We start from the raw sequence: 20,047 nt of genomic DNA on the forward strand, positions 1-20,047 counted from the left end.
AGAAAACGAGAGAGCCAGAGTTTTTACATGTGTTGCCAGCCCTGTGAGAGCTAAAAGCTTAGAGGAACTAGAGACAGTCCCCCTCAGTCTCTTGGCCACAGGCTGTGCATCTCGTCCCAGTTAATTACCTTCTAAAATCATGCCAGCCCCTGCAGATGGTAAGGGAGTGTCTGCAGCCTGTGTTCCCTGTTGGGGGAAAATGTTGAGGGTCTTTCAATAGTGCTTTTATTCTCAAGAAGAGCACACTGAGTTTCCTGTGGGAATGAGGAACATGGTTGGGGATTTGGTCTAGAACTGGATGGATGATCCTTGTCCACATTTGGAGCAAACCCAGGCACGTGATGCTGCCCGTCTCCCATTTCAAGTCATTCTCTTCTGTCCTGAGTTGCACACCGAAAAACAACTACCACCAGTGCCATATGGCTTCAAAGATCAAAGGCCTTAGTTCTGAATATATTTGTAGCTCACTGTACTTCAAATGTCTTAAATATGTTCCTTCAGATGGGAAGCACGGAGCATTAAAGAGGTAAAGCACATGTGTGTGAAGCATGTATGTGGTCTGCACAGGATGGGGAGAAGTGGGTACCACTCACCCTGTGTTTGTCTTCCTTTCAGGTTCGCATCTTTACATACCTCATTGGACGAGAAGCGGCTTTTGCAGACAACCTCAAATGGATGGCCTGTGCCAACAAAGGTGGGTGGCCCTGACAAGCTCCATTCTGAATTACTGTCTCTTGGATTTGCAGAATTATGATTAGACATGAGAAAGGAGAGAGCTCTAAGAGAAAGGCTTCCATTTTTAATTGACAAATAGTAATTGCATCTATTCTTGGTGTGTGATATTTTAACACATGTATATTATGTGCGATTATCAAATTGGGCTAATTAGCATATCCATCACCACAAAGATTTATCATTTCTTTGTTTTGGGGACATTCAAAGTCCTCTCTTCTAGCTGTTTTGAAATATGCAAAAAATTAAGTATAGTTACTCTGCTGTGCTATAAAATACTAGAACTTAATCTTCCTATCTAAGTATATTTTATACCTGTTAACCAACCCTTCTATATTCCTGCCTATCTTTCCCAGCCTCTAATAACTAATATTCTACTCTTCACTTCTATGAGATCACTTTTTTTTTAGCTTCCATATATGAGTGAGAATATGCAAGGAGGCTATGAAGTCTAACATAAAATCTATTTATACTTGATTATTAACAGATAAATATAACAACTCCTCCCAAAAACATTTATAAATTATGAGGGCATAGTTAAGCTTGTTCACTCTGCTACTTAGTAGCTCAGTAATCTTGAGAGAATTACCATGGTGGAGACCTTTACCGGATCCCAAATATCCATGTTCTTTTACCATTCCTAGCCCCCTTGCAGGTAGACAGGACTCAACACTGGTTCTAGGTAGTAGAAAGTAAAGAGAACCCAACCTGAATAATTTCTGGGCTAAAGCATAGAGGAGTTGGTGTGGGGTGTCCACACTGTTCTGATCCTGTGAGTACGCAGGCTCCATATTTCAGATGGCATAGTCTTGGGATGTAGCACCCTTCCTCAACCTGGGTCCCTGAGTGATCACATGGAGCAGATGCCTTTCACTGTACCCCAGCTATCTGCCAGCTCACAAAGAATACATGGTATACGTCGTGGAGACTTCTGGTTTGACAGGTTTCCGTGGCATAGCTTTGCCCACACAACTAATTAAGTTACTTAACTTGCCCCAGATTTCTAATATTCAAAACAGAAGTGGTAGTAATAGTTCTTCTTTTGATTTTTTTAAATTGGCAAATAAAAATTGTATATATTTATGGTGTACATCATGTTATTTTGAAATATAGATACATTATGAGCTGGCCAAATCAAGGTAGTTAATATATGTGTTGCCTCACACAGCTCTCATTTGTTTGTGGTAATCTATTCTCAGCAGTTTTCAAGTATATAACACATTGTTGTTAATTACAGTCACCATCTTGAACAATAGATCTCTTTAATTTATTCCTCTTCTCTAACTTAAATGTGTCCAGTTCTTCCTGTGATTCTTATTAAATATAAGGACTAATAAAATGGTACATACTAGGCTCAGTAATTCAGTGCTGGGTCATAAGTGCTCAATCACTGTTAGACTTTTGTATTTATAAGTTTAATTGATTACTGATTTCCTGTGGTGTGTCAGAAACAATGTTTTAAAAACAGCAGGAAGGGAAATAATAGGACTCACAATTTAGGAAGGGCTCCCTTTCATTTTTCTAGAAGGCCAAGAGGGCAAAGCACAGCAAGCAAATAGGCAGTAGAGTCCTGACTCTTGGATTTCAAATCTAGCCTCTATCATCCACCAACCTATCTGAGTAGGTCTGAGTTATGTCACTAACAAAAGAAGGGTAGTGACAATGTTTGCTCAATACATGTGTTGTAGGCATGAAAAGTAAAACTAGTAACTCAGTGCCTGACAAATAAGTGCCCCAAATTATCCCTTTGTGTTATGTGAGCTGTGGACCTGTCTTGTTTCTCTTGCCTTGTCTCTGCTCTGAGACTACAGGTTCCAGGAGAGCAGTCACAGGTTATGACTTCATCTTAACTGCCCTGGCAGCACCCAGCCTTACTTACTTACTCAGAGAAGATCCTTCTTAGATATTGGAAAAATACATAAATTAACTATAAATATTAATAAAGGAAGGCAAGTCCTTTTGCATAGTAGTTAGTATTGATGGATTTAGGTTGTCTGTTCTGTTATTGGTTTCCTAAGCCATTGTTACAAAAGTTTTAGTGTTTGGACTTCAGAAGAAGAAAGGAGACTCAATGAAAGGTTTTCAGGTCTTAGCTGCAGTTTTGGTGACTTAAGAAAAAGTTATTTTAGTTGCAAGTAACCAAAGTTTATCCCTGCAATTAAAAAAAAATGAAGTGTTTTGGAAAAAGAGGGGAGTGACTCAGAATCCTGAGTGGGAAGGGAAGGGTTGGGTCTCATGAAAGACTAGGGAGAGATATTTTTGTTTTTCTTTTCCTTTTTGGTTTTTCTTTACATGTACATGGCATTCTTCTTCTCTGTAGATAGACCTTCCCGGCAGTGGTATGTACACAGGCCAGAAATGGTTACCCTACCCTGTATATACCCATCCAACTCACAATGCATTAGTGTGGGCAAGATGTGATATAGGAAAGGAGAACTGATGTCTACTCCACTTGAAACTGACCAGAAAATCTAGATCCTGACTTCTAATCCCCATCACCACCCTCAGAAAAAATTATGACACCTAACTTTGACAGTACTGATCAGGTGTGAGCAGGGGTAAGCCCACAAAGAAAAATTCATAAACTGAGGTGCTCACTGTGAGTAAGGAAGTGGGAAATTCTAACAGCCAAGCAAATAAACCTGTACCCAACTTTCTCTTTGCCTGGCTTTGTCTTTAATTTTCTGCTTCTATTTGGAACAGTCTTTTAAGCAAGTATCAATTTCCTCATCTCAAAAATGAAGGGCTATGTAGGGGGTCTTTAACACTTCATTGAAGATCTAAAATAACACATTCTACAATTATTTTAGTTTGTTGGCTGGCCTGCCTCATGAAAAGGTATCAGTAATTTGCTTGTCTCAGAGGAATGTGTTTGGCCTCGTTTCAGATGTTCTACATGGAAGCAATGTAGGCTTGGGTGAGGGAAATGGAGGAGATCCCAGATATCCTCCAAGTGAAGCGGCCTTTCTGTACATTTGGGAACTTTGTTGGCATTTGAAAACATTGAGTGAGCTGTCCTTTCTTCATTTTTTCCTTTATCCTGTGGTCTTGGAAAACAGTTCCTTTCCATTTTTAAATTTTTTAAAAATTTTATTGTTATTCCTGCCACACCAGATTGCAGTTCTTCCCATTAGCTAGTATGCATTTAGTCATGGGTTGTTGTTTTTACCACTGTCTGTGTCCAGCTGATGAAAACTCAAATTTAAGTACTGTCTTAATCAACTCATACTGCACCATAATTTAGTTTTAGTCATTGTTTAAAAGAATGTTTGAGATTTCCTTTTGAAGACAATTAGGGCCTGGCTATAGAATATAGCCTTTAAGATTTATAAATTCTGAGTATAGCAACTCAGAAAATCCAAGGAGGTAATAGTAACTGCTCAGCTGGATGGACTGTCACATTCCACAATATGGCTACTCTTCCTGTTCAAGTCCAGTTATTTCCTTCCCTACCACAGACAGCCTATCCGAATAGTTTCTCCTTCCTGACTCTGCTTTTCTTCTGAAGGGCTTTGGGAATTAAATGTCATTGTTTGCCTCTCTTCAAAATAGCACTTTCCATCAAAATGTTAGGTTCCAGTCATTTGTGCCCATGTAAACACTGGCTTCAGGTTGCGTCAGTCATGGGGTTTCCGTCCACGTAACATCGGTGAGCAAGTACCCGTCTATGGTCATTAATTAAATCATTGTTTATAGTCTCAGACTGTTATAGTATAAAGGCAGCATAACATTTTTCATCTCAAGTGACATGAGGTCCAAAGCCCACCCCCCTTACATTTTTTCACCCTGACTCAGGCAAGTTCTTCACTGAAATGAAGAATCAGCATTCAGGGACCAAAGCAGACCCAGGCAAATGCCAAGGAGAAGCCCGTTGACTGATTGAGCAGCCTGACCACAGAGTGACCCTGGGAAGGAGCAAGGACCATGGTCAGTGGTCAAGGATCCAGTATCTATCAGTATCTAATCAGAACTTCTTTCTTAGAAATCTGATAGCAATGGAAACAAATTCTTAGCCAATGGACCTCAGACACTTTCCCCTAGAAATGGATGTCTGGGGGCTATTCATAGCCCTTAGTGGTTCTCTGCCTCCTTCAATCTACTAACAAAGTCCAGACAGTCCTGGAGCCCACTGGTTTGTTTCATTTTATGCATAAGTAGGTCCTATCTTGAGGGAACAAGCCCTAATGAGGCAAAGCAACATGCCATTTTAAATACATTAAAACAATCCCTGCTACTGCAGAATGGCTTGTGGAATTTAAAAGTGCTGCATTCACAACATTGTATAAAGAAGTAAACTGGGAAAACAGGAAAGAGGGCCTGACTAGTCTAGATAGTCCATAAAGCCGTGATGACCTTCTCTAATGTTCAATGTGCCAAGATTTTAAGTAAGCATTGGCAGATTCTCCTTCAAAACTTGTGGTTAATGGAGTGTTTTCCAGCTGTGCAAATAAAGAAGGTGCTCCATGTTTGGGTTCTCAACCAATCAGTCATTATTATTAGGTTTAATGGAAATGCCTCATGTGTCTCTCTTGGTTGTCTGCTTAACTTATCTCTTTTTAATGCGTTAAAGGTCATTTTCTCCTTATTTGAAAGAGAGCTAGTGGTCTGAGCCTTCCTTGGGAGTCCAGGCCCCCAATCATTTTCCAATAAAAAATTTCTTAATGTCACTATACCTCTCCAAGTGTTACACACCCCCACCACCAAATAGTTTCAGGTTTATTATGGGAGCAGAATTGTTGCAGGTGGGAGTAGAAGAAAAGTAGCAGTTAAAATATTTTGTTAAAGTCACTATAGTGGCACACATTTGTAATCATGACACTAAAGAGGCAGTGGCAGAAGAATTGCAAATTTGAGGGCATCCTGGGCTACATAGTGAGACCCTGTCTCAAAAAACTAAGGGCTGGGGATGTAACTCAGAGGTAGAGCACTTGCCTAGAATGCAGAGAGCCCTAGGTTCAAAATCTAGCACCACAAAATACAAAAACAAAAGCAAAAATAAACATTTTGCTATTTCAGGGCAGGTAAAAGAAGGTCAAAATGATAATATTGAGATATCTTTTTGTAGTTCTTTGGTTATGTTCCTTAGAACATGAGGATTTGAATGTGTTGAAGATAAAGATGCCATTGCTACTGCTGTTGTTAATGGCAACTAAGGATGACAAACTGCTTACTAAGTGCCAGACAAGGTACAAAGTACGTTTATGTTGTACCTCTAAGGATCTTCATAAAAGCACCAGGAGGTGTATGTTACAATTATCTTTAGTTACAGAGACAGAAACTAGCACCTAAGGCTACGAGGGACTAGCACCTTGCTCCAGGTTACTAACTAGCAGATGGGAAAGTGAGGACTCAGTTCCATGTGCCCCAAGTCCTAACCTGAGATGGCAGGATAAGTGACTGCCTGTCTTTGGATAGAAGAAAGTTGTGCTTAATGGAGGACTCAGGTGTCTCCTGTAATGTGAGATAATCTAAGAAAAGAAAATTAAGGGTGAGAAAATACTTTGAAGTGTCATAGCTAATAAATACTGGAGCTTGGATTTATCCCCAGTCTGTGTGTTCTGACACATCTCACATTGACACCATCTCAACATTAATCACCATGTGGACCAGTTCTGGACATTTGACAATTGGGAACACCAAGGCTTTTTAAGAGACGAGGTCAGCTGGAAGCTAGTGAGATGTGGTGGGAACCCAGCCATGGACCTGAGAACTAACACCCCAGCATGTATCTTTAAATTAGCTTCTTCTTTTTATTTTGTTTCTAACATGGGATTAGAAAATAAAATTCATTAATACTCTCAAGGAAATATACTCGTGCCTAAATCTGAAGTGCAAGTTAACTCTTCTGGCTTCCCTCAAGAGTCCTATCCTTTTTTCCACCAAGTCCATAGTGGCCCTGATTGTTATTCTTTCTCTGGTTGGTTCATCCCAACTCCATGGATATGGATATGTGCTCTTTGACTCTCAGGGCTCAGCAGACCTCTTTCTTGTTCAAAAAACACATAGCGGTAGAAAGCTGTTTATCACATCTTTCTACATAAATACGAGTTTTTTCAGTTGTGTGTGTGTGTGTGTGATGCTGATGGGGATGAAGAAGACAAAATAGTACCCTGGGAGAGTCTTCTAAGAATATTATTCTGTAGAGCCTGAAAAACAGCTCATTCTCACCATCAACTTCTCTACTGTCATGAATCTCATTCCCACCTCGGGGCCTGTGATGACTAAACTCAGGACACAGTTCTCTCTGGTTTTTGGCCTGCCTTTCTGAAGAGGGGAACAGTCTGTGGAAGGATTTTAAGGGAAGTATCACCATCACAACAAAGGTAGAACAAGGACCTCACCATGTGAAATATGCAGCAGGGTCTGCACAACAAAGACAGACTTAGGGAGCTTTTGGATCTGATGTCACTATAAAGTGAAGGATTGAATGATTTGTCAGTGGAGTGTCTCATGTCAAGGCAGTTCTTAGATAAGGGACTCCAGGTCACATTGAAGTGGGGCAGTAAATTCTGAGGAATACGAAGCATCAGGCTGCATATGGTTTATCACATTGAGCAGTTGTAACTCAGAGTTCACAGAAGGAACGCTGTAAGTGAATAAGGTAAATAAATTGATGTTATGTAGAAAAATGAGCAGACCATTTGTAATAGGTGGTTAATTTCAGCATTAATTACTCCTTGGTAATTACCAAATGATTGCTGATTCTGTTTTCTTACATGATATATGAAGTCCAAAACGGCACATTAAAGAAGAGAATAAACATTTAAGAGAGCTAGAATTTAACAGGAGAGGGAAAAAAACAGGGGAAAGTGGCCAGCTTGGAGAATATAAGGGGGGAAAAAAGGGAAGCGGCTATGGTTACAGTTAAAGATTCCAGCCCTTAGCAACTTCCTACTATCCATCATTTGTTAACTAAATCCATACATTTGTTAACAAAAGCTTATTTGAAAATATTTCAAAGCAAAAAAAAGACTTGGAAAGACTTTAAATTTTAATGGGTCAGGATCAAATTTGCGTAAGCTTTGCAATATACACCATTAATATTATTATTTTTTTTATAGTTTCAGCTTTCCTTATACAATTGCATTTCTGGTCTCCATATTGAAGTATAAGTTGGAACTGTGTTCTAGGCTTGAAGTAAGCCTTTGGTTCTAATTATTGCTCATTGCTAGGAACCTCAACCCATTCCCATCCTCAACCTTTTCTAGCTGCAATATACAAATCACCCTCTTAGAGGTGCTCTTTGGAGGATTAGTTCTGAGGACCCCGCTGTTCTTCCCACCATAGGAAGAGACAGTGTCTCTAGGGTTGAGACCAAAAGTTTTTGAGACCAATGAACCTGGATGGAGCAAGTCAAGGGGCTCTGTGAGCTTCTCTTCTCCCCTCTACTGAGCACATGAGTTGGGCTATCGTGCGTCACAAGTGTAGAAGGCAAGGTGAGTCCCTAGAAGATCTGTGAGGCTCCTATTTTACAAATGATTCCCATATGCCCACACTCCCCATTCCGGGAACACTGCTTCCAAACAGACAGCATCAACCTTTTTTTAAACATCTCACAGAGCTTACATTCCAGTGACAGAGAACATAGTAGGGAAAGAAATCCAGCAATAGATGGATGAATGTTCTGAAGACATTGAAGAAGAATGCAGTGAGAGGGAGCGAGTTCAGATAGGAGTGTCAGGGAGAGCTACTCTCAACCAAACCCTCAGTGATAACAAGGAGCAATTCTTAGAAAGCTGGGTAATGGATGTTTTGGGAAGAGGGCAGCAAGTACCCTGGGTGGGAGGGATGAGCTTAGCATATGAAAGCAAGAGAAAGAAGGTTGACAAGCTGAAACTGCAAAAGGGGAGAACAGAAGTAGACAAGCTCACCCAGGTATGTGGGGCCAATTAAAGGAGGGTCTTGGAGGTCAGAGTAAGACAATTGGATTTTACTCTAATTTAACATAAAAGCTATTGTAGGATTTAAGCCAGAGAAAGGATGATCTACTTTATACTTTCAGACAATTCCTCTCTTCTGTTAGGTACCTATACAAGGAGATGGATTTGTGAGGAGATGGTAGCTATACTGTTGCTGAGACATGATAGAATTTTGGTGTGGGGGAAAACAGTGGAGAGAGGGAAGTGAGTTTTAGATGTGCTTTAGAGAAAAGAATGCTGAGTTAGATATGGGATAGGGTGAGGCAGCAATGGGTATCCAGGATAACTCTTATGCTTTGAGCCTAACTGGTCAGTGGTACCACTGCTGAGGAGGGAAGAACAACTGGGAGGAATGGGTTTAGTGGAGGAGTCAAGGGCTTTGGACAAATTCAGTTTGGATTTCTGCTGCTTATCCCAGTAGAGGTATCAGGTATATAGTTGGCTATGGTTCTGTAGCTCTGAGAAGTCTGTTTTTTATTTCTTTCAGAATTGTGACTATGATAAACAAGGCCAAGTGAGGATGGTTTCTCTGCTCAGTCCCCGTCCAAATGTGTGATTGTTTTTCCTTCCCACTCACTCTCTAGGCTGAGGTCTGCCTTTCCCATCCTCCTTATATTCATCCCCTTTCTTCAGTTGGCCCTGTTTTGGAAAACCTAAATCAGAGAGGTTTAATGTTAGCTTTAATGATTAGACATGAAAATACAGACAATCAAGAAAAACTTCTAAGACATGCTCGCTTCACAGCACACTTGGCACAGGGACCCAAGGAATGGGTTCACAATGGAAATGCTCATCCATGTGCCTCTATCCGAACCATCAATTTTCTCCTCTTACCAACGTGGTAATGCTCCACTTAGCTTGTCCTTTTAGGTTCTAACCCAAGGTTTACCTACTAAAGAAGAGATAAAATGACTGCTCCCCCAAAATCTTTCAGCTGTAGCCAGCCTGTATTCGGGCCAGTTTGCCTTGCCACTTATAGAGGGATTCAAACTGACATTTTTTTCTCCCTCCCCATGCTGGGAAAGTCAAGATTAAAATTCTTACAAACAAGCCATGCAGTCTTTCCCAAACTCATCTTCCTCTGACCACAGGACAGAATAAACCTCTGTCAAACAAGACATACAACTTCAGAGATGTGGTATCAGTAACCGGGAAATAGGAATAACCAAGGCCACCATCTGGTCTTGGGATATGCACTCTGCCATAGACCCTGGAACCAAACTCCCCCTTACAAACTAGACATTTTCTCTCAGGAGTAGGATGGCACACTTTAAGACTGGATTTCACTGTCTTCCTCATTCTCTTGGTGAATTAATACAAAACCTTAATTTTCCTTTTCCTCAGACCCCTGCTCTCCTTACTCATAAATTGGCACCAAGTCCAAGAACTAAACTTTTGGTAGCTGAAACATTTCCTTACTCATTGATTGCAGCTACCATGTATCAGGAGATGATTCTTTTGAGTGTGGTATGTTCTCTGTCTCCCTGCTATCTCCTCTAAAATCTGTCTTTTCCATTATGTCTCTAAAAGGAACCACCTAGGAGCAGTGAGAGATCAGTGTACCAAATGTGTCTCTCACTCTGGGGCCAGACCGCTAAGAGAGGTACTCATAGCCCCTGCTACCATGTCTCAAACTAGAATAGGCACTCATGCTCTTGCTTTAGGGCCCTATTTCCTGGAATGGGTAAGGCTCTGGCCCTGGCCAGGAGGGTGGGGCAGGCAAGAGTGATAATGCATGCTAATTAGCACTGTGCAGAGCTGTCATCAGGAGCCCAGAAGCCACATGGTCCCAACCTGTTTTGGGGTTTGCATACCAAATTCAAACCAGCTGGCCTTTGTTTGGAAATGCTCTGGGAGGGTCCCGGCCCTCCCTGGACAATGGAAGGGCTGGTGTTTCTTTACTCTCAGAATATTTTGTAAATGCTGTACAAATGCTGTGACAGATCTAGCTTCAGAGGTGCAGATACACTCTCTGACTCGTTTGGTGAGTAGCAGCGGGTGTGAGCTTATTCAGTGATATGTGTAAGAAACATGAATTTGTGTCCATTTTTTGGTCCCCCTGCTTAAAATTCTCTCATGACCATCTGCATTTTGGGATAAAGTCTCAGCCCTTTCCCGCACAATGATGTGTCCATCCCGTTCATTCTCTAATCTTAGAGTGCCATGTTTCTGCCCTCCATTCAAATCCTTAACACTAGCGTTTTCATTCTCAAAAGGGGCCTCAATCTGTCTGATCTTGGGTCTTGCTTTGCTAGGCAATCTCCTTATTCTCTCTTCTACCTGACTGCGCTCATCCTTCAGCTCTCAGCTGCAAGGACCATAGCTTGGGGTGGCCAGGATTTTTTTTTTTTTTTAATGTGCCTGCTGTGTGCTTTAGCTAAATGTTGATTGTGCTGTTTGGTGTCTTATTTACTTTGTTCACTCTGATCTGCCAGGCTGTAAAGCGGGGAAGATCCTGTTCTTCCTGTTCTAGGCAACAAGAAAACTTTCCAAAAAGGCTTAAATGAAGGACTTCCTCCTGGGGAGCCAGGCCTGAGCTTAGTCCCCCTTTCCCTTCTGAATCTCCTAACCCACAGCAAAGCCCACAGAACCCCAAGCTGAATAGGAGTGCAGCAGTGCCCTGAACTCTAACCAAATTGATGTCCTCATCCACAGGACAGTAGTTGCTTAGAACTTTTTCTGTGATTTAGAAACCATGTCTACCCAGTATATTCAAAAGAGAGTTTTGATAGTCTTATTGTGGTTTGAGCTGGAGTTTCTGCCTCAAAACTAGAAAGAGCAAAAATCCAAAGAAACAAAGGGTACAGATTAAGAGACTCGTAGCCTTGCATCTCTTTCTGTATTTGCCATCTGATGCTAGTGAGAACATGAGCAGAATACAGGGCCTCCATCTGCCTCAGCCACCTTTTTTTCTTTGTGGCAATACTGAAGTTTGAACTCAGGACCTTGTGCTTGCTAGGCAGAAGCTGTACCGCTTGAGCCATGTCAGCCATCTTTAACATGGGCACAATAATCCTCACTTAATCATGATGTCAGCAATAAATAACACATACATATCAAGGACCTAGCAAATTTTGGACAGTTAGTGACCAAATTGCAACATTTGTAGTTGCAAATGTTAATTGCAACTACAATATTTGGAATTATAAAACTGGAATAGCCTTTCATTTAGGCGGTTTATAGTTTTCCCCATGGAAATAAGCACGCTATGTAGAAAAGAAAGGTTACAAAATTAGAGGGCTCTAATTTATAAAGTCTGGGAGGTTGGACTTCCTGGGGGTGGGAGGTGTTTCTGGTTCATTTAAATTTTATCCCTTTTGCTTGACTACGTATTCTCACATGAGCATACTACTCTTGTTGTGAGTAGTGGTAGAGATGAGATCTACTACTTAAAAAAGTGAAAAGAAGGAATTTAGCTGGAGATCAAGAAGGCCTGGCAGATGCATGCTCTGGCTGCAGGCTCTCCTCTGTATCACTAAACTTGGCCCTCTCTTGGGTTTCGGCAGGATTTTTCACCCAGATCTCCACCTTGGCTGACGTGCAGGAAAACGTCATGGAGTACCTCCATGTGCTCAGTCGGCCCAAAGTCATCGACCAGGACCATGATGTGGTGTGGACTGAAGCCTACATTGACAGCACCGTGAGTCCACAGGGCCCCGGGGGAGAGGCTGAGGTTTACCCTCATCTCACAGTGAGAGGCCACGGTGCCATTCTTTAATAGTAGGATTCAATAACATTTTCCTTGGTTGTGTGTACAGTTGGTGATAGTCACCTTTGCAAGAAAGGTTGGTTAAAAAATATCCAGAAATGTCACATGTATTTCTGAAAGACCTCTGGTCAGCATAGAACGTCCCTTTTTTGCTTTCGTCTTCTCTAATGACATCCCTCCCTCACCACTTCCCACATGTGTTCACATTCCTTTGTTGAAGCAGAGCTAATAAGCGTGTTCTTAGACTCAGCCCTCACCACCTGGGAGGCCCAGTCCTGGTGATGAATCTTAGGTCTCAATTGAAGATGTGACTGCAGCGTGGCTCTAATAACAAATTGGAGCCACCATATAGGCTGTAGTTGCATTTTTTTCTCATAGACAAGTGAGAATGTGCTTGAGTGGCAATTCTGGAGCGCTGTTGTGTGAAACTCTGGTCACGGGCTCATACAGAGCTGGATTCCAGACAGAAGGTTGTGATGCTGAAAGAGCTTCAAAGGAGGAGCTTTGCCAATCATTCAGTAATTGCTCCATGGCCACATTTCTTGTGTAATTTCAGGGTGATTTTTCATGGTGATAATGAGTCTGATGGGAGTGACGTGTTTCATTTATTGATTATAAATGATCTCCCAGGACCCTTCTGCCGTCATTTTTGTTGGGATTCACATCACATTAATCACTGTAACCCAGACACAGCTGTGCTCTGGAGTGGTCTTGATGGCTGTTGAGGGCCAGCTTTCCTCTCCCCATGCTCTCCCATTCCTGCTATATTTCTGGCAGCTGCAGGCACACACAGGACAGGAATTATATGTGGGAACCCAGGCTGAGGGACACCTTGATGCAAACCAGGCTGAAGCAGCTCATCCCACCTCAGCCTTTAAGTGTACACTGGACCATAGGAATAGGACTGTGTCTCCTGGTCCAAAAGGGACACCCTTCCCCAGGAAAAGTCACCCAAATACAGGGGCAAAGAGTTGGAGGGTGAGAACCCTCTTTGGTTGCTGGAGAGGCTTTGAACTTTTATCAGTTTGAGGGTATAATACTAGTTTGATTTTGAATCATAGAAACAAAATAGCTAAGCTACCCCATTTATGATGGCACTGTATTAACAGTAATTACAACAGAAACAATAGTTATAGTTAATCATCATCTTCTCCTCTCTCCTCCTCCTCTTCCTTCTTCTTCCCCTTCTTTTGGCAGTACTAGGGAATAAACTCAGGGCCTTACAATTGCTAAGTAAGAACTCTACCACTTTAGCCACACCCCAGTCCACTTTTTTTTTTTTCTTCAGATAAGGTCTTGTGCTTTTGCCTAATCTGGCTTCAGACTTCAATCCTACTACCTCCATCAATCAAGTAGCTGGGATTATAGTCATGTACCATGCCCACCATCATCTCCTTTTCTTACGTGTGGTTCAGTGAGGCAGAAAAACCTAGGAGCAAAGAGAAGGCATGTGGTTAGTGAGTGCTGTAATAACCACTCCCCCAGTGGTTTTTGTATACAAGCCCCAAACAATTCAATCAGTCACTTTTTATTTCATCAATATAAAAAATAGAAGAATGAACAGAATCTAAAATGAAAATATTATGATGCTAGAACCTGGATAGACAGATCAGTAAAATATAGAAGGTCCAAGAAAAGACTCAATTGCATATGGGTATTTAATGTATGATAAAGGTGTCATCTTACATTAATAGGGCTAGGATAGGCTTTACAATAAATTGCCTTGTGAAAACTAAGCAGCTATTTAGAGAAAAAATAAAATTATTTCTAATATTCACAGCATATCTAAGAAAGAAATCCAAGTGGACTAGAGATCTAAACTGTGAAAAATAAAACCATATAAGCACTAAAAGAGAACCTGGATCAATTCCTCTGCAATTTGGAGTCAGGAAAAGGTTTTCTAACTCCAAAATTCAGAGGCAGAAAACTCCCAAAGATTAGTTTTTACCTAAAAAAAGACATAAAAACTTGTGTAAGAGAAAAAACACCAGTAACAAAGTCAAAAGGGAGAAAATATTTGCAACATATAGCACATATGAAGAGTTAATATTTCTAATATATCAACTTTTAAAAACAAGAAAAACTCCCAAAGTTCTCATAGAAAAATACAAGCAAAAGATATGAACAATTCATGAAAAATGACAAAAATAGCTCTTAAACATATGAAAAATATACAACTTCATTCATAGCAAGAAAAATGAAAATTAAATTATAGTAAGATAGCATTTCTCACCCATCAGAATGGTAGAGTTTAAAATCCTATCCATGCACTGTGTTGGCGAGGCTATGGCAAAGGGAGGCTCTCACAGACCTGTAAGAATGCAGCGTAGAGCAATCTCACGGGAAGGGGCTTGTATTTACTTTTTCCCCAACAATCCTACTTGGAACAATCCTAACCTTGAACATGAACCTCCAACAATACCAAAATGCCTATGCACAAATTTGTTCATTGCAAAATGCTAATTATTTCAAAATATTGGAAGTTATCTAGATGCCCAAACATATAAAAGATTGGTTAAACTCTGGAATATGTACCTAATGGAGCAATGTTAAAAACAAGAATGAAGATGATCTCTTTTGGAAATCATGAAATAATTTCCAGGATATACTGCTAAGAAAAATGAGCAAAATGCAAGAATAAGTATAACAGGCTACTTGTTGTGTGGAAAATAGAATAAAGAAGAAGATATACATATACTTGCTTATTTTCATAGAAAGAAATAAGAACCAGATAAATCAGAAGCCAACAGAAGCGGTTATCTATAAGACATGGGAAGGAATACAAAAGAGAAGGAATTGAGGAGGGAGTGATGCATCTCTGAGTATACATTTTTTGTGTAGCTTTGACTTTTGAAAGCATGTCTTCAGTATATTCAAACATTAAAATTACATCAAAAGAATGGAGGAAACTCTAAAAATGAGTGCAAACTGGATTATTTTTCAATTGAAAAACAAAGTTACCAAGAAAGCAAGAAAGAAACGGAACTAACCTTTTGAGTTAATCCGTCATATAGTAGTAATACATAATATTAAATTTTGAACACAATACTTCCACTATCGCCCCTCAAATTATGGAGAAAAAAGAACCACAACTAAATTGTGTAGAGGAAGTGTCAGAGGTGGGAAATGACCATTTTAGTTTAGGACTACTAAACGTTTAGAGAAAAGGTCATCAATGAATTGTAAATCTTGGGGGAAAGTTTGATGATACACAGGATATTTTTATAGCCTCAAGATGTTTCTGTAGAGATTTTTTTTTGATTAGTTGTGAGGGGGAAAACAGTATCTACATAGTAAGATACTGTATACATTGTCTCATATACTTTATTGTGGGAGAATCCCAACAGCATCTTGAAGAGGTCATCAAAGTAGCATCACCAAGGAGAAGCAGATGGATACGGTGTGCCTGCTGAGAAGGATGTATCACACATATGGAGAGTCTGATTGGAGAGATATAACCCACAGCTCAGGGTGAATACAAGTCATGGAGAGGATAAAGCTTTGTATTAATTAAATGTCTTGCTAAAGATAATGCTAATCACTTGCTAATCACAATCTAATCAATTGTATTAGATTTACTTATTATATACACATAGATTTAGGTATGGGGGCAATTAACAGAGAGAACCTGCTGGCACTCAAGCCGTTCCACTCCAAAACCCTTCATGGCTGATGGTCTTGAGATACATCTGGGCATGCAGTTGTAGAAGAAATACCTCTGAAGTCTTATGCTTTCCGTGGAATTAATATCCTGTGCTATAATCACCTTTAGTTACTTTTAAATAAAATAATGTAAATGACTGACTATTGAACAAAACTGGTATGCCAATTTTCTACCTCTTCAAGAACCCTTTGATGTACATAAAGCTAAGTCCAAACTCTGGTAATCCCTGAAATAATAGCTCAGCGAGGTTACTATGCCTTCCAAGCTTCTTTTTTTGTGTATTTGCAAATTGACTTGATAGAATGTTCTGCGGGTCCTTCACATCTTGGTGGTGTTGAAAAGTCTATCAGGCCAGTGAGCATATGCGGGGAGTCCTTCTTCCTTCCAGCCCTGTGGATGAGGGGAAGGCTGCTGCTATTCCAGTGGGTGCCTCTATCCATGAAGCCATAGTCTGTATAAACTCCTCATCTGGCCTACATTCTGCAAGGCAAGGACAGAAAACTGTTTCACTTATATAGGGTCAAATAGGTTCACATGCCAAACTTACCCATAGAGTCTAAATTCTGAGATGAGTCCTCTGACTTTCCAGCCACCCACAAGGTAAAGCAGGAGATTGTCTGTGGTGGTTAATCTTGATTGTCAGCTTAATTGGATTGAGAAACACCTATGAGATTAGTAAAGCACACCTCTGGGTGGGTCTGTGAGGTTTTTCCAGAGACAATTAGCTCATGAGGACTCTGCCCTAATGAATAGTTAAATGATGGATTCAAAAATTTGAGTCGATTATTGGGAGGTGGTAAACTGTGAAAAGTGGGGCATGGTTGGAGGAAGTAAGTCACTCGGTGCATGTCCTTAAGGACCATATCTTGTTCTGACCCCTTCCTATTACTTCTCTACTCTGCGTCCTGTCTGCCATAGTGTGGGTTACACCAGCACACCCTCCCCACCATGATGGTCTGAAACCTGCAAAACTGTGAGCAAAATAAATCTTTCCTTCCTTAAGTTGTTTTTGTTAGGTATTTGGTCACAGAGTTAATGAATGCTGACTAATATACACTGTCCTAATCCATCCAGTACTGCCCCAAGACAGCATTGCCCTAATGTGAACCAGCTTGCCGTAATAAAAAGACTAGATCATTTGACATTGGGATGGGTGATCAGTCCATTTCAATAAACTAATGTTCTGATGGAGTTGTTAGCACTGGATTTTTTATATTCACATATATTTAAAGTCTACCTTAGATTATGAGCTATAAAAACTCTGAATTTAGAGTCAAATTTAGGTTTGACATGCACATCTGTTCCATACGAGCTCTGCCACTTTAAGCATGTTCCTTGGCCTCTGTTAATGTTTTCCTCATTTATAAAATGGGAATGAAACCTGCCTTCAGGGATTGACTCTTTGGATGAAATGTCTATGCATGGCCAGTGTGAATTCATTTCTTTGGCTGTGAGAAATTTTAAAATTAATGCATACCTTTCTTTGAGATATGTCTCCCATGGTAATTACAAGGTGGCTCATGCCTTTGAATACTTATATAGAATTTGGTACTTAAATAGGGTATCATGGAAGGACTATTTGTCCAATGATATATATTCATGCTTTTGAATTCATTTTTCTATAATTATATGTTGTGGACTGGGCACCTAGTGACTAGAGCCAGAGTCCCTAGGGAAGACTGGAGATTGTGCTGCACCAGCCAGGCAGACCCTACCCTGCCTTACTAAGAAAGGCTCTTGCTGAATTGCTCAAAGAAAGAGAAATATGGTGATAGCCTTGCTAAAACTGACTACCACATAACTAACTCAGTGAACTCTCTGCTCTGTAACAGTTTGTGCCTGTTGCCCTCAGCACATTGGAGGCTTGGTCTAGAAGTATATTCTGGTGTATGCCCTTGATTTGCATACTTACTGAAAATTAGTTATCTTAATTCCCAAGCCTATTGATGCTGGTTATGATTTTATCACAATTGTGTAAATTTTGTGAAATTTTATTTAAACCATTGGGTTGTGAGTACAAAGAGAAAGTCATTGCTTCTGTGGAAACGTAAGTGACTGACTTGGAAAGAACTCTATAGAAAACTGCTAAAAATGTGTTAACTATGGCCAAATTCAACCATAAAACTGGGGAGAAAAGTCTTTCCTCTATTCAGGGGAAATTGATACTTAAAACTGGTATTCAACCTTTCCTCTTCCTGCTTCTCTTCCTCATTCTCTTCCTCCCATTTTTTTCCCTTTTTTTGAGTCACTTTGTATCCCCCGAGCAGCTGTGTTAGTTCTCCACTAATGGGTAACAAATCTGTACATACTTAAGGCTTAAAACAGCACAGTGAAAAATCTCAAGGTTCCCTTGGGTGGAGAGTATCGGCACCCATTGGCTGGGTCCTCTGTGCCAGGCTCACAAGGCTATAATTCGGTGCTGGCTTCACTTCAGCCTTCATCTGCAGCTCAGTGTTCTCTTGCAGGTTCATTCAGTTCCTTGCAGTTGTAGGGTTGAGGTCCCATCTTCTTGCTCTCTGGGAACCATGCTCAGAAGTCTCCTCCAGTTCCTTATCACAATGGCCATATGATGCTGTCTCTTTCTTTGCTTCTAGATCACCCAGGGTGCATCTCTGGGATCCTTCACCTTCTCTTACAGGATGCTCTGATTAGGTTAGACCCACAGGCTGATCTCCCTTTTAATTAACTCAAAGTTCATGGACAAGATATATGCCTGTAAGCAAATTACATCCTCTCAAGGTTCTTCAAAAATAAAATGAAGATAATAACTCAAAGTCAATTGATTGGTAATCTAATCATGGGAGTGGTAGCCTATCACACTCATGCTGAAGTGAAGGGGATTTACAAGGGATGCATTTGTTTAGGGTGCTTTTTTTTTTTTTAAAGTGGTACTGGAGATTACACCCAGAGCCTTGTACTTGCTGCACAAGTGCTCTGCCACTTAAGCCATGCCTCCAGCCCCTCTTGTTTTTATTTTGTTTCTGAGACAGGGTCTCTATAACTTCACCCAGACTGGCCTCAACCATGAAATCTTCCTGCCTCTACCTTCAAAATATCTGGGATTACAATTGTATATGTGGAAAGAGCAGAAACCTTGGGAGCCATTTTAAAATGTTGCCTACCACAATAGCCTTTGTCTATGTGCTCTAGTCTGAGAGGGAAAGTTAATAAATGCCAGAAGGAAACACAGTCATGCTTCCTCTTCCACTATCTGTGGTCAGAGTATATTTTTGGACAATTGTGTTCATTCTTCTGTTACGAGAAGTTCAGTGCAGCTATCTCAATTCTTGCACAATGCTAACAATTCAGGCAAGCAAGGAAAAGTTAGTGAAAGGGATTATAAAGTTTATTCGGAAAAGAATACATTTTCAATAGGCTGAAAGTGGTCACAAGTAGGGTTAGAAGAGAGTATTAGCCTTTGGGATGTGTGTACTTACTGAGATTGTCCATGGGAAATACTTAGCCCCAGGTCCAGCCTACAGGGCTGAGGTCGCAAGTGTGGAATGTGGCACAATTTTCCATTCTATGAAAGAATGCCATGCCTGATAGATTTTGTTTTAAGCAGCAGAGTCTGGATGCTGAGGGAATGGGTAACAGAATTATAATATTCAAATGATTATTGGGTCCATCTAATCCCTAGGGTATAGTGTATGGGCTTGGGTCTTTGTTTTGTTAAGTTAAAATCGATTATGTTTGAATAAAGCTTTTTGTTAATCTTTTGGTGGGTGGGATACTCAATTTCTCTCAACATCCCATGACCGTGGTGAGCTATTTTGATCTTAACAGAGGCTTGCCACCGTTTAATTACAGTGTTTTCCTCTCAGAGATCTTGTGATCCCTTCCTCCCATGGCCACCACTTATGTTTATGTTTACCTGCTATTTAACATTTTCCCCCCTCAAGGACTGCAGACCTTGAAGAATCCTCCACTTGAGGTTCCCTTTATCATATCCTCATTGCTCATAGCTAAGTGCTACCCAACACTTCCTCAAAATGTTTTTACTCACCTCTAGGGTTTCCAGGA

The 20,047-nt window shown here is 40.6% G+C and overlaps 1 protein-coding gene across 4 annotated transcripts in view; it reads left to right on the forward strand.

Annotated features, from left to right (window-relative positions):
- Positions 1-20,047, forward strand: part of Cacna2d3 (calcium voltage-gated channel auxiliary subunit alpha2delta 3) — a 903,262-nt gene that overhangs the window by 588,766 nt on the left and 294,449 nt on the right. For all 4 annotated transcript variants that reach the window (XM_074043965.1, XM_074043966.1, XM_074043967.1 and 1 more), the window contains 2 exons: positions 616-694; positions 12,158-12,291. In XM_074043965.1, coding sequence (XP_073900066.1) covers positions 616-694; positions 12,158-12,291 — 213 coding nt within the window. The remainder of the gene's footprint in view (positions 1-615; positions 695-12,157; positions 12,292-20,047) is intronic.

Source organism: Castor canadensis, chromosome 10 (assembly GCF_047511655.1).
Source record: "Castor canadensis chromosome 10, mCasCan1.hap1v2, whole genome shotgun sequence".
Classification (NCBI taxonomy): Eukaryota; Metazoa; Chordata; class Mammalia; order Rodentia; family Castoridae; genus Castor; species Castor canadensis.